Source organism: Kickxella alabastrina (assembly GCF_025024165.1).
Source record: "Kickxella alabastrina strain RSA 675 chromosome Unknown BX661scaffold_21, whole genome shotgun sequence".
NCBI classification, from domain to species: domain Eukaryota; kingdom Fungi; phylum Kickxellomycota; class Kickxellomycetes; order Kickxellales; family Kickxellaceae; genus Kickxella; species Kickxella alabastrina.
In genome coordinates, this window is record NW_026251492.1 from 343,089 (window position 1) to 357,586 (window position 14,498).

The window sequence follows — 14,498 nt, forward strand, 5'->3', positions numbered from 1 at the left end:
GCTCGTACACATTTTCATATATATAGGCAGTCAACTTACTGGCTTGATCTGTTTATCGTTATTTTTTGCTTCAACCACATCTTTGATCTAATCTGATCCGATCGAATTATCCAAGTAGGGCCCGTGGAGTACGAAGCGCGAGCTGGATCTGACACCATGCTTTGAGCACGGCGTCCTCGTGCCCCTGCTCAGCGCGGTGTTTCTGTGCGTTGCTGCCCTCCGCCTGCAGCGCCTACAGCAAATGTACGCCCTGCCACGCTCATATACGCACTCGGCAGTCTTCTGGATCAAGCTAGCACTGGCAGGCGCCGTCGCGCTAGCTGCAGTGGCCGAGTTCGTGTTTATAGTATTGCGCAAGTCGCTCTCGCATGGACTCAACGCGATTGTGCTGGGGCAGCTGGCACAGATCGTCGCGTACGCGGTGGCAGCCAAGCTGCACTACTACGAGCACACGCGCGCGCGGCGGTCGTCAGACCAGCTCTTGCTGTTCTGGCTGGCGTCCCTAGCAATGTGGGTGTTGACGCTGCGCACCGACCGCATTGCAGGGCGCCCGTCGCCCGAGAAGCATCCGTGGGTGTGGAATGCGCGCTACGCGTCGGCAGCAGCGGTCGCCGCGCTGTTCGGCGCCGAGCTGTGGCCGCGGCGGCTGCCCGAGTACGCGCTGCCGGCGGACTACGACGACAGCCGTGAGTCAGTGGCACGCTTTGGCATGCGGGCGCCTGAGGAAGACGCCAACGTGTTCTCTCGGCTGACATTTTCGTGGATGTCGCCACTGCTGCGGCTAGGCCGCCGCAAGCAGATCGGTGAGCGTGACCTGTGGGGCCTGCCCTGGCGGCTCGCACCAGCCAATGTCGCTGAGCTGTTCGCCGAGCGCTGGCAGCACGAGCTGGACACCCACTCGACGCCATCGCTGCTGCGCGCACTGTGGCTGACAGTCGGCCCACCCTTTGCGCTTGCCGGCGTGTTCAAGTTTGTGCAAGACGCGCTGCAGTTCTCGCAACCCGTGCTGCTGTCTCGGCTTATTGGCTTCGTAGCCTCGCACGCGACTGAGGATCCACAACCCGTGTCGCACGGCTACTTCTATGCGTCCGCGATGCTGGTGCTGCAGGTTGTACAAACACTGTTCTTGCACCAGTACTTCCAGCTGGGAATGTCTACCGGCATGAAGGCCAAATCCTGCTTGACAACAGCGATCTACAAGAAGGCGCTGCGCCTGTCCAACGAGACGCGCCAGCAGTACAGCACTGGTAGCATCGCGACGCTGTTTTCCGTTGACGTTGAGCGCATCGGCGGCGTCACCGACTACGCGCACATCGCGTGGTCTGGCCCGCTTCAAATTGTGCTGGCCACATACCTGCTGTACACAACCCTTGGGTGGTCGGTCTTTGCTGGCATCGTCATCATGGTCATCGCTGTGCCGGTCAATGGCTGGATCACCAAGCGCATGCGTGACCTGCAGATAGCGCAGATGAAGAACAAGGACATGCGCAACACGCTGATCGATGAGGCACTGTCGGGAATCAAGGTCATTAAGCTATATGCCTGGGAGCGCTCGTTCTTGAAGAAGATCCAATACGTCCGCGAGTCGCTGGAGCTCGTCACGCTGAGCAAGTACGGCCGGATGTTTGCATGGAGCTCGGTTGCCATGATGGCTGTGCCCTTCCTGGTGTCGTTCGTGACTTTCCTCATATATTCACTGTTTGACGGCGTGTCGCACGGCCCGCTGACTGCGCAGCTGGTCTTTGTGTCGCTGTCATTGTTCAACCTTCTGCGCTTCCCGCTGACCATGGTGCCCATGATAATCTCGTCCATCGTCGATGCCAGCGTGGCATTGGGCCGTATATACAAACTGCTCACCAGCGACGAGCTCGACGATGATAGCGTTGCTCGTCTTCACAGCACGCGCCATCAGGCTGCCGGGCCGTCAGGCAGCGACAAGGAGGACGCTGTAATTGTCAGCGACGCGTCGTTCCGCTGGGCCAAGCACGGACCGCTCATCCTCGACAGCATTGATTTTAGCGCGAGGAGCAACGAGCACCTGGCGATTATTGGCAAGGTAGGCTCGGGCAAGTCCTCAATGGTCTCAGCAATTCTCGGCGACATGAGGCGTGAGCAAGGCAGTGTCACAGTCTGTGGCCGGGTGGCCTATGTGCCGCAGCAGCCGTGGATCATGAATGCGACTCTGCGCGAAAATATTCTTTTTGGACTTAAGTACGACGAGGTGTTCTACAACCGGGTCATCGACGCCTGCGCGCTGCGCCCCGATCTTGCCATACTGGCCGCAGGTGACATGACCGAGATCGGCGAAAAGGGCATCAACCTGTCGGGTGGCCAAAAGGCACGAGTGTCGCTGGCACGTGCTGTGTACTCGCGAGCGGATGTGTACATTCTCGACGACCCGCTCTCAGCTGTCGACGCGCATGTGGGCAAGCACATATTCGCTCACGTGCTGGGCCCGCAGGGTATGCTCAAGTCACGGTGCAGAATCCACGTCACGAATGCTCTCCAGTTTATCAGCAAGTGTGATTCTGTGCTGCTGCTGCGCGATGGGCTTCCAGCAGAGGTCGGCACCATTTTGGATTTGATCGAGCGCCGAGGTCTGGTGTATGATTTGATCCAGCAGTTTGGCAATGTCGATCTATCCACGCCGCCTTCGACTGCTGGCGTCACACCTGTTGGCAGTGTGGTTGATCTTGATGCGCCTGTTGGTTTTGACAATGCACGCAGACGATCGACAATGAACTCGCTGCCATCCGCCAGCATTGCTCCAGTTCATCGCCCCGGAGAGTTGGTCTCTATGGCGGAAAGCAGGAACATCAGTGACAGCAGCGGCATTGGGCAGCGCGATGTGCTAATTGCTGAAGAGGTCTCTGCCATTGGCAAAGTTTCAACGTCTGCGTACATCGACTACTTTCGCAGCTGCACGTGGAATGGCACATCCATGTTTGTGGGGGGCATGATCCTGAACCAGGCACTTCTCGTATTAAGCAACGTTTGGTTGAAGGTCTGGTCGACCGCCAACGAGGAGAGCGAGCGCCGAGGACACGAGCTGTCCGTCAGCAGTAAACATGGCCCACTCTACTACATTGTGATATATGGACTATTTGGCCTGGCCTCTGCCGTATTCTGTTATATTCGGTCTGTCGTTCAATGGAGTGTGTGCGCTGTGCGCAGCGGCCGTGCTACACATCAGAAAATGCTGGAGGCTGTATTCCACTCGCCAACAAGCTTTTTTGACACGACGCCTCTGGGCCGCATTCTGCAGCGCTTTTCCAAGGACCAGAACAGCGTCGATGAGGTCATTCCGCGAACAGTTGCCCAGTGGTTCCAGAACCTAACAAATATTTCTATGTCACTAGTTGTCATCGTCTGGTCACTACCGGCATTTGGCTTAGTTATGTTGCCAGTCTTTGTGTTTTTCTTCTATCTGAAGAACTACTTTTTGATGACCTCGCGCACGCTCAAGCGACTCGACTCTACCACACGCAGCCCCATCTATGCGAGTTTCCAAGAGTCTCTTGCTGGCGTCTCCACCATCCGTGCGTATGGAAAGTCGGAGAGATTCATGACTGAAAACTTGCGCAAGATTGAGACAAACCAACGATGCGTCTATCCATATCTGTCACTCAACCGTTGGCTGGCTGTTCGGCTTGAATTTCTCTCGGCATTCATTATTTTTGCGACTGCGATGCTGGGTGTTATCTCGCTATTGTATGGTAAGGGCGACGCTGGTCTGGTTGGCTTGTCTGTCACTTACGCCCTGCAGAGTACGCAGCAGATTAACTGGATGTTGCGCATGGAGTGCGATCTTGAGAACAGCATGTGTGATTATGTGCGAATCCAAGAGTTTCAAGAGCTGGTCTCCGAGGCTCCCGAGGTTATCGAGGACAACCGTCCGGCGCAGTCCTGGCCAGAGCAAGGTACGGTTGAGTTCAAAGGATACTCAGCCAGGTATCGCGAGGGACTTGACCTGGTACTTCGCGACCTGTCGTTCCGCGTGCTGCCCAAACAGAAGGTCGGCATTGTGGGCCGTACGGGCGCTGGCAAATCTTCGCTGACTCTGGCACTGTTCCGGATCATTGAAGCCGCAGGTGGCCAGATTTTGATTGATGGCGAGGACATTGCCCAGTACGGTCTGTATGATGTGCGTAGCAAGCTGTCGATCATTCCGCAGGACCCTGTGCTGTTTGCTGGCACGGTTCGCGAGAACCTTGATCCCTTCAACAGCTATTCAGATCAGGAGATCTGGCATGCACTCGAGCACGCACACCTGGCCGATGTCGTGCGCTCCAAGGACGAGGCACTCGAATTTGTAGTCGCGCAGGGCGGCGAGAACTTTAGCGTCGGCCAGCGCCAGCTCATCTGTCTTGCGCGTGCGCTGCTCAAGCGCGCCAAAGTGCTTGTGCTCGACGAGGCCACGGCGGCAATTGACAACTCAACCGACTTGATAATCCAGGAGTCCATCCGCAAGGAGTTCAAGGACTGCACCGTGCTGACCATTGCGCACAGGCTCAACACGATTATTGATAGCGACATGATATTGGTTGTTGATGGCGGCAGGCTTGCTGAGTACGACACGCCAGGCAACCTGCTGGCTGATGAGACCAGTCTGTTTGCTAAGCTTGTCGAGGAATCCCGCAACAACGACTCGCAATAAATATAATTATTTACAATGTAAACAATAAAACTTAATAATATAAAGTTTGAAATAACTTTCAAATTATCAACAAGCTGTATAAAAACTCGTCACAAAATTATTAGAATGATACATGTTTACATATACCAGTATATGTCGTGCTCTATAAAAATGTGGGTCTAAATCGATATATTCAAGTCTTAAAAATTACTTAACTGAAAAAGGGGGCAGCGCTGTGTGGGCAGCGCTGTAAACATCATGGTGTTCCTTGATGTCAGCCAGCAATAACAGAAATGTGTATAGTGGCCATGAGGGCAATCTTGATTCTTGAAAAGGGAAGATAGTGGCTTGAAATGTGTGTTGGGCACCACAGTATATTTATTTAAATAATAATATTGCATTGGAAATTTTAGTATGTTTAATAAAGTGAGTAGTAAAATTAAATTATTAAATTTTATTTCATGAATAAGACAAAAAAAGAAATGAAAGTAAAAACTATTGTGATGTTAAGCAGTCTGATGATATGGAAGTGGATGTTGATGGAAACTCATTTCGCGATTCTTAACCTCAACATGCCGATTAACAGTGCATAGATGGCACCACACATGTGACATCAATTATTATAATGCCACGCGACAATTGCAATTTCTATTTTCACTGTCGATAGCTTTGAATATATAAGCGGAGCTCTTTAAGCTCCTTTATAGTGTTGTACAGACTGAAGATATGGAAGTGGATGTTGAGGTCGAGAATCACGAAACAGGTTACCACCTGCATGCCGATCGATAGGCCACTAATTGGACCATGCAGGCGTAAATTGGGGAGGCATTAAATTGATGCCCAAACATGGTCCCCATTTTGCAATGCACACGCATGAGCGTGCATGCATGAAAACCACAACATTGACTTGCCAAGATACTGGTCTGCTCACAGAAGATCCAGTTCTCACCAACGGAGTGCACAATTGACAATGTGCACAACAAAGGCGACAAGGCACATATATAAGATGAGGCCGGCCTTGGTAGTATTTTAGAAACATCAGTAATGAAACCTTTTATAAAACCACCCCTACCTTTTAACACTAGGCAACTAGTGCTCCTCATACCCCCCTCTTACTATAACAAGTATAAGCTGGGTTATGAATTTTACTTCTTAATTCGTCTATTATTTTCTGTTGTACTACTTTTATCAAGAAACCTCTTATTTTATTTTATTTTATCATGTTTCCAACAATTATCAAAAATAATATCATGATCATCATTATTCCCCCAATCCATTTCAATGTGTATACTTTTAAACATATTCAATGAATTCAATTCAGGATATTTATCCAGTACACCCCGTTTATCATGTCCCCTCAAAATATTCGATTTATCATAAACATTATTACATAAATTGTGATAAGGAATAATTAAATATTGTAAATGATTTTGATATAAGATATTTCCCTGACTAGTGGGTTTAATTATTTTATTCTTACTAACACGTTTAGCATTTACTATGTCATCCCAATAGCAAGAGTATAGTGTTGGATATTTACTAGAATCATTAGTAGTAGCTCTAATTGTTTTAATCTTAAGTTTTCTATCCTCTATACATCTCGGCACAAGGTTAGTATTCAGCTGTTGCGCAGACTGAAGATATGGAAGCAGATGTTGAGGTCGAGAACCGCGAAACAAGTTCCCACCTGCGCGCTGATCGATAGGACGCTAATTGGATAATGCAGGTGCAAATCAGGGAGGCATCACACTGATGCCCAAACATGCCCCCCATCCTGTAATGCACACGCATAAGCGTACACGCACGAAAACCACAACATCGACTTGCCAAGATACCGGTCTACTCGCAGAAGATCCAGTTCTCACCAACGGAGCGCACAATGGACAATGTGCACGACAAAGGCGACTGGGAACATATATAAGATGAGGCTGGCCCCTAGTAGTACTTTAGAAACATCAGTAATAAAACCTTTTATAAAATCACCCCTAACTTTTACCACTAGACAACTAGTGCTCCTCACACCCCCCTCTTACTATAACACTTGTTTCCATACTTCAACCAACCAAATGCAAGCATGAGAAGCTCAAGGTTTTTTGTTTATATTAAAAAAGTTTGTTTTTGTTTTTGGCGCAATCTATCACAACAATTTTTCACCTTTGCAACTTTCCACCTTTACTTTTACTTTTAATATTTGCCTTTTTCTCAATTCGCACCATTTCGTTCAATTTGTTTTTCTTCACTTTTTATTACTTTTACCATACCTCAGTGCTTATCACACACACACACACACACTCTCTCTCTCTCTCTCTCTCTCTCTCTCTCTCTCTCCCTCTCTCTCCCCTCTCTTTCTATTTCCCTTTCCCTTTCTCTCAATGATGTCTGAGCTAGCTCCTCCGAATAAGACCCCGCCGAATCAAATAGGCGTAAGTACTTCAATATAAACGGATCGTTATGATATTGATGAATTGTTTGTTGTTGTTTATTCTGTGTGCATATAAAACTAATTCGGTCACATTTAAAACATTTTGTATTATTTTTTATTAGAACAGCAAGACAGGCGGTACTATCCAAACACCCTCAAAAAATCAAAAAAAGGAGGAACTGCCACCCGGGGAATCGGAACCCCCCGAAGTACGCGATAAGCGCCGTCAGCGGCTGCTGAAATGCCTTGGCGATAACATAGAACACAACTATTTGTTCAATGCCTTTGTTGAATCTCTGGGTGTGAAGGAGCGGTATGAACGGTTCATCAAGGATTGGCCTGATCTCTTCCTCAGCATAGCCAGAGGATCGCCAGTGGCTGATAGCAAAGGCATCGTAGCCAATACAGGTCGCTCGGAAGCCAGACTCAGGGGGTTGCCCTTTACTGACGTTTTCATATCTTACCCGAAGTTGATGGGGTTGACTAAGGAAGCTCGTTTGGTCGAATATTTTATCTTCCTCTTCGACGCAATGGTCAATGCAGTTCGTGTCGCAAATAAAGATATTCCAGCAGGCGGAACTCCAATCCCAGCGTGCAGGCTTAATCTGGATGAACATCAGACTGATGCTATACCAGGCACACCGCACAAGCCAGATATCACGTTTTATCACAACTACATGACATATGACATTCAATCCGTCCATGCTATACTCGAGGCCAAGATGGATTCGAACCCCAAGAGAACCCCAGAGGATACTCGTGGCCAGCTCGCAGATTACGGCTATTTGCTCAATGATCAGCAGGCAACCCGCACGTTTGCGCCTATCTTCTACCTCCATGGGCACCTCCTGACGCTTCACGCATATTATCGTGACAAACTGTACATCGTCGAGCTTGGCCAGCTATGCTTTAATACGGGTCGTTGGACACCTGAACTAGCTGGAAGAATTCAGTCATGCCTCATGCGGCTTTGGTTCCTGCTGACTCTTGAGTCTGACATTTTCGGGCATTTCTGCGATGTCTCAGAGGAATCTGACTCTTTCTTTTTTTCGCAGAAAGTCAATGTGGAGAGCAAGGGCGATTCGAAGATCGAAGTCTTATACTCAGCTTCCAAGCATGTCAAGGATGTCAAGGATGTCAAGGATGTCAAGGATGGCGCTGCTCTGTTTTGTATCAAGGAGACAATAGCGCGTTATTCATACATGATTGGGCGCCATGTCCATTTATTCAGGGGGACTTGCAAAGGTCGTGATGCTGTGCTGAAGCTTTCCTGGACCCCAGTCAATCGTTTGCCCGAGGGCGCCGCATACGCCATCCTCAACAAGAGACCAGTCGAATGTATCCCCAAGATCTTTTCGAGTGGCCTGCTCATCAGCGACCTTAATGGATACCGGCTGGAGTTCGTGCTCATGGAATACTGCGGCCAGTCAATGGCCGAGTACCTGAAAGTCAAGACCAAAAAGGAGATATGCAAGCTAGTTCCTAGCTTTGTCAAGCAGCTGACCCTGTGCCTTGCCCAGGCAAATGACACTGGTGTCCTGCACAGGGACATCTCAGCAGGGAACATGTGCATCAAAAACGACAAGGTGTATGTCATTGACTGGGGCTGTGCCAAGGTCATTGGCTGGGGGACTACTAAGGATGCTGCCAGGGATGCTGCCAGGGATGCTCCTAGGGATGCTGCTGAGGACACTGATGAGGACACTGATGAGGACACTGATGCGGAGACTGATGAGGATGCCACTGAGGATGCTGTTGAGGATCCCACTGAGGACACTGGCCCAACCCAACTTAAACATATTGAGGTTGCCGAACAGTGGGGATTCAATGCAACAACAGTGGGACAAGTGGAGGTGGCCAAAGACCCATTTACAGAGACGCCGCTTTTCATGGGAATTCCCATGCTCAGCAGCAGCCCCATCCGGGGAATCCTTGACGACATGGAGAGTGTTCTCTATGTCGTTATGGACGCAGTGCGTCCAGCTGGTACTAATAGGGATGACGTTCAGGGCTTCAAATTCCTGGACTCTCCATCCCTCGCCATCACAAGGTGGGGTTTGATCCAAGGTGGTGGTATCTTGCTGAAGGGCTTCAGTGTTGATGGTATTAGCCCTAGTCTCAAAAAGCTCATTCGTGCAATGCGCCGGTTCCTTTTTGAACCAGAAAATAAGGTTATGAACCACCGGCTCTGGTCAAACAAGAAATTTGTCCGGCAGGCCAACTGGGATGCTGCTCCTGAGTTTATGCATCCCAAGGCGATTGAGCTCCTCAAAGAGGATAGTGGCCAGCTTAAGCGACCAGCTGAGGACGAGATCAATGCTGGGTCATTCAAGAAGCTAGCACTTTAGGTTTTTTTGTTTTTAATAAATCTTTTTACGACCCAAAAATCAACTGCAAAAGATAAAATATTTACATTTTATTCATTTTTTCTTCACGTTTAATAGAGATTAAAACTCTTGTCTGTCCCTCTTTTATTTACAGATTCACCAACCCACCGATCACCTTTCGCCGATCACTTTAACTGTAAACAACATACTTTTAAACTCGCACATTGGCCAATTTTACTTGAACATGGTTGATTTCATCCATAATTTTTGATTTTTGCTATTTTGCCAAATGATTTCAATTTAACGTTATTCTTTCTTTCTTTATTTTTCCTTTCCTTTCCTTTCCAATTCACATTTCGTAATTAACAAATTACTGTTCTTTTTTACACCCTTTCAATATTCTTTTGCTAGCATAGACGATAGCTGGTACCACCTTGCAATTGGCGTCGGAGCAGCACTCGGCACATACTGGGTACTTTCACATCTTTTAGACCAATCACAGTATGAGTTAGATTTCTGCTGCATACAGCCAAAGACAGCAACAGCGACATGCCTGATATTCCAGGACCAATAATCCCAAAAGGGAGTGTGGACAATGAGGCAGAATTGGACATTCAGACGCTTGAAATGGCTAATCTCTTGGCATAATTGGTGCTGCATTCAGACAACTTTAAGCTGTGGGATATTTCATCTGAGCTGCTGCTCGATACGGCTATGCAGTGAGAGGTGCTGCAGCTGATAGTTGTGCAGGATCAGGGCAATTCAGCAGCAGAGGGGGGACTGGTTGAGGACAGTTGTGTTGCTGCATGTGCTGCTAATGACACTGCAGTGGAATGGCAGGGTAGTTTGGGCTGACAGCACATGCAGCAGGAAGCTGGCGGCAGGCTGCTTGAGGTGCTCAGCAAAACACTTATGCAGTCAGCCAACAGCTCGGCTTGAGGCAGCAGCAAGCAGAGGCAGCAGTCAGACTCTGTGATTGTGTTGGTATGTGCAGCCATGGTAAAGCAGTTTGCGCTGCGTACCGAGTACCACCAGCGGATAATCGACCTGGTATTTCTGTCTGCATTGCTCAGTGTCGCACGCCAGTCAGTGTCTGAGCTTGAGCTTTTGCGCATGCCAGTGGAAAGTCTCGTGTGGCTGTGTACTTTTCTCACAGCATATCGGCTGGCAGCAGCATAAGAAAATGCAATGGAGATGGGAAATCCACAGATGGTGCAGCTGCTGGAGCTGGGCACTGTCGATGTCATCCCCGCGTGTATCTGCAAGGATGACCAGGGCATGTCCCCATGGGGCATTGGGTTTCTGCATGAGTTTGTGTCGCAAAGCCTTGGCAAGGCACAGCTGACAGCAAGTCCTGGGTTGGTGCATTGGCTGTGTTGCAGGCTGGTGATAAGCAAGTATGCATACACCGACTAGCTGATTCTGCGCTCGCTCTGGTGTCTGTGCACATTGCAGGATGCAACTGTGGCACTGGCTGTGCTGGCGAAGGTCATACAGCTAGAGAACTTGTGGCATGTATTGGCGATTTTTGTCTCTGGCACCAGCGCCTAGGCGCACTATTGGAGTATGGTGCTGGTAAGCCATGTGTGTTAAACAATTGATTAATGTCTTGAATAGAATATATATATATATCTTAACTAAGAAAAGATAGCTGAACTAATGACTATTGTTGTAATAAGAATAGTTTATCTATAATATATTTATGATTTAAAATCCACCAAAAGGGAGCTTCTGTAATGCGATTTGGACTAGCTATAATATATATTAATAGAAATGAGACTACGGAAAGAGCTGAAGAGCTCACTATTCAGAATTCGCCATACGCATAAAATATCATAAATGTGACATCAGAAATGGGGGCCGAGTCACGTGACAGCGCAGACGCGTAAAATATGTTTATGATATTTTACGCGTACGGCGAATTCTGAATAGTGAGCTCTTGAGCTCTTCCCGTAGTCTCATTTCTATTAATATATATTATAGCTAGTCCAAATCGCATTACATTTGGTAGCACCTCGACGACACAAGACAGGGCGCTACAGGAGCTACATGCCAGATACACCCAAGTCCTTGATCAGCCGCCCTCCAAACGACCACCACCAGGCGGCCCTGAGATGGAAATCCATGTACATGAGGGCACAGCACCTGTGACCAAGGCACCATACCGCCTGTCACATGCAGAGATGGATGAACTAGACCGACAAGTGACTGACTTACTTGCAAAGGGGTATATCCGCCCGTCATCTTCCCCATGGGGTGCACCAGTCCTCTTTGTCAAGAAAAAGGATGGATCAATGCGCCTGTGTGTTGACTACCGTGGCCTGAACGCAGTGACGATAAAAGATGCATTCCCAATGCCGCGTATAGACGATTTGCTTGACGACACCCGTGGCGCAAAAGTTTTCTCGAAAATCGATTTGGTACAGGCTTACCACCAGGTGCGAATTTGCAATGCAGACATCGCCAAAACTGCCTTCCGCACAAAACAAGGGTCATTTGAATTCACAGTTGTACCTTTCGGGCTGACAAATGCCCCTGCCGTCTTCCAACGTGTCATGAACCATGCGCTGCGCAACCTACTTGGCAAAACGTGCATCGTGTACCTAGACGACATCTTAGTCTTTTCAAAGAATGACGCCGACCATGCAAAAGATCTCGAGGATGTACTCGCCTGCCTCAAGGAGCACAACCTGCACACAAAACCCGAAAAATGTGCATTCTTCAAAGACACAGTCGACTTCCTTGGGTTTGTCATTTCAGGCAAGGGTATTGCGACTGACCCACGCAAAGTAGATGCCGTTAAAGAGTGGCGCACGCCAGAGACAATTACAGACATCCGCGCATTCCTTGGATTAAGCGGCTACTACCGCCGGTTTATTAAAAACTATGCTAGAATAGCACTACCGCTGACCGATTTGCTATGCAATACCGACTTTTCGTGGAACGACCAGGCTGACAGGGCTTTCACCGAGCTGAAGCAGCAACTATCCACAGCACCAATACTCCATCAGTATGATCCAACTTGCGAAACGAGAGTCGAGACAGATGCATCCGGCTCTGCAATTGGCGGTGTCCTACACCAACGACATGACAAGATGTGGTGCCCAGTGGCATTCTATTCGGCAAAGCTGGGACCAGCACAGCGCAACTATGCAGTCCACGAGCAAGAACTTCTTGCAATCATTCGTGCACTGGTCCTCTGGCGGCATTACCTACATGGCATCAAGTTTGAAGTGATTACAGACCACAAATCAATCGAGTTCCTTAAGACGCAAAACAACATATCCCCGCGCCAGGCTCGCTGGCTGGATATCTGGCAGGAATTCGACATGAAAATCATTTACCGCAAGGGCGCTCAAAATGCAGTTGCTGACGGCTTGTCACGCTCACTCGAATCGCAACCCGACAACATAGTATACGCAGCGTCACATTCAGGCAAGGTGCCACACATGGCACTGACGCCACCGACAGGACTGACTGCACCAGCTATACCACTAAATGATGCCCCGCTGAACAACACGAGTAAAAACGATGACGCCGCACACACATCCGTACCTATACCTATGCCCATACCCATGCCCAATATCAAGACAACCACTCCAGCTGCACAGACAACGAATTTTCCGCCAACGCCAGCCGTGGTCGACAGAACATATTTGACTGCCAATGAGCGCAGAGAACTAAACCGTGCTGAATATGTGCGCAAGTCGCTGCACTACAAGAACTACCAACGCGGATGTCGCGCTGAAGCCGAAACAGAAGCCAAACGAACACAAGAGACAGTGGCTGCAGAAACGACGAGTGCAACCATGGAGACTGACCAGCCAAAGGACAATACGCACAACGACGACCTGATAGACCAATTTGAAAAATGGAAACTGTGCGCACTGTTTGTGCCACGCACAACTGCCAACAGCATGGAGGTTCAGCTGCTACACGACGATGCGACGATGCCTTGCAAGGCATATCCAGATGACGCTGGATTTGATGTATACTGTATAACCAAGTTTGTGCTCGAGCCCAAGGCCCAACACCTTGTCCCATTAGGCATCGCCGCCAAGGCGCCAATAGGCACATACCTGCGCATTGCCCCACACAGTAGCCTGGCTGCCAAGGGTGTTGTGGTGCTCGGAGGAATAGTCGACGGGGGCTACCGCGGTGAGATTTCAGTACTCCTGTTCAACACAGGCAATATAGAGATTCCGTTCGCTGCACATGACCGCATAGCACAGTTGATTCCAACCAAGATCGCACACTCACACATCACTGAGGTCAAGTCCTTTGAGGAGACAGCCGGTGGAGCCAACGGGTTCGGCTCTTCAGGAAAAGGGGGGAGGATAGCAGTCCGCATGGCTGCTGTCAAAGCGCTAACGCTGAAGACGAGCGCGAACCCTGAGAACTCCTACAAGGGCGACAGCAAGTTGGAGAAAATTATGGAGAGGATTAGTAGTGGCGAAGAACCAACATCCAGAGCCGAGCGCGACATTACAAACAAATTCCATGCACAGGGTGGTGTCCTGTTCAAGAAAGGACGCCGCTGCGTCGGAACAAAGCAAGACAGATCACTACTGCTGGCCGAGTTCCATGATGCTGCAATACACCCGGGTATAAAAGCAACATACGACAAGCTGAGTGAACTATTCTATTGGCCAGGCATGTATGTGGATTGCGAGAATTATGTCACAACGTGTGACCTGTGCCAAAGAGTCAAAGGCAGCAACAGGCCAAGCGATGGACCGCTACAGCCGCTACAGATCCCGCGACGCAACTGGTCAAGTGTGAGCATGGACTTCATTGTCAGCCTACCTAAGACAAAGGACGGATATGATGCAATCATGGTCGTCGTTGACCGCCTGTCCAAGATGGCACACTTTGTACCAACACACAATGCCGCAACCGCCCAGACAACCGCCGACCTGTATTTCAAGACCATCTACCGCCAACATGGCCTGCCCGAGTCCATAATATCAGACCGTGATCCGAAATTCCGCTCTGCATTCTGGATGGCACTGTGGAAGCAAACTGGAACGCAACTCAACATGTCCACTGCCGGCCATGCACAAACTGATGGACAGACTGAGCGTGTGAACCAGATACTGGAGTCAATGCTGCG

At 49.2% G+C, this 14,498-nt stretch overlaps 3 protein-coding genes across 3 annotated transcripts; all 3 read left to right on the top strand.

The window, feature by feature from the left end:
* Positions 1–241: 241 nt before the first annotated feature.
* On the top strand, positions 242–4,657 carry BX661DRAFT_145398 (multi drug resistance-associated protein MRP; the record flags this gene model as incomplete). Its single annotated transcript, XM_051533113.1, has 1 exon — positions 242–4,657. The coding sequence occupies one exon, from the start codon at positions 242–244 to the stop codon at positions 4,655–4,657; it is 4,416 nt and encodes a 1,471-aa protein (XP_051389831.1).
* A 2,354-nt stretch (positions 4,658–7,011) lies between these two features.
* Positions 7,012–9,406, top strand: BX661DRAFT_172749 (uncharacterized protein; the record flags this gene model as incomplete). The annotated part of the gene is made up of 2 exons (XM_051533796.1): positions 7,012–7,059; positions 7,181–9,406. The coding sequence occupies 2 exons, from the start codon at positions 7,012–7,014 to the stop codon at positions 9,404–9,406; spliced, it is 2,274 nt and encodes a 757-aa protein (XP_051389832.1).
* Positions 9,407–10,522: 1,116 nt separating this feature from the next.
* On the top strand, positions 10,523–10,757 carry BX661DRAFT_186465 (uncharacterized protein). Its single transcript, XM_051537033.1, has one exon. The coding sequence runs from the start codon at positions 10,569–10,571 to the stop codon at positions 10,728–10,730; it is 162 nt and encodes a 53-aa protein (XP_051389833.1). The 5' UTR covers positions 10,523–10,568; the 3' UTR covers positions 10,731–10,757.
* The last annotated feature ends 3,741 nt before the right edge of the window (positions 10,758–14,498 follow it).

Coding starts and splice junctions, on each gene's coding strand:
- BX661DRAFT_186465 (XM_051537033.1), top strand. CDS start 10,569: ATGCAATGGAGATGGGAAATCCACAGATGGTGCAGCTGCTGGAGCTGG.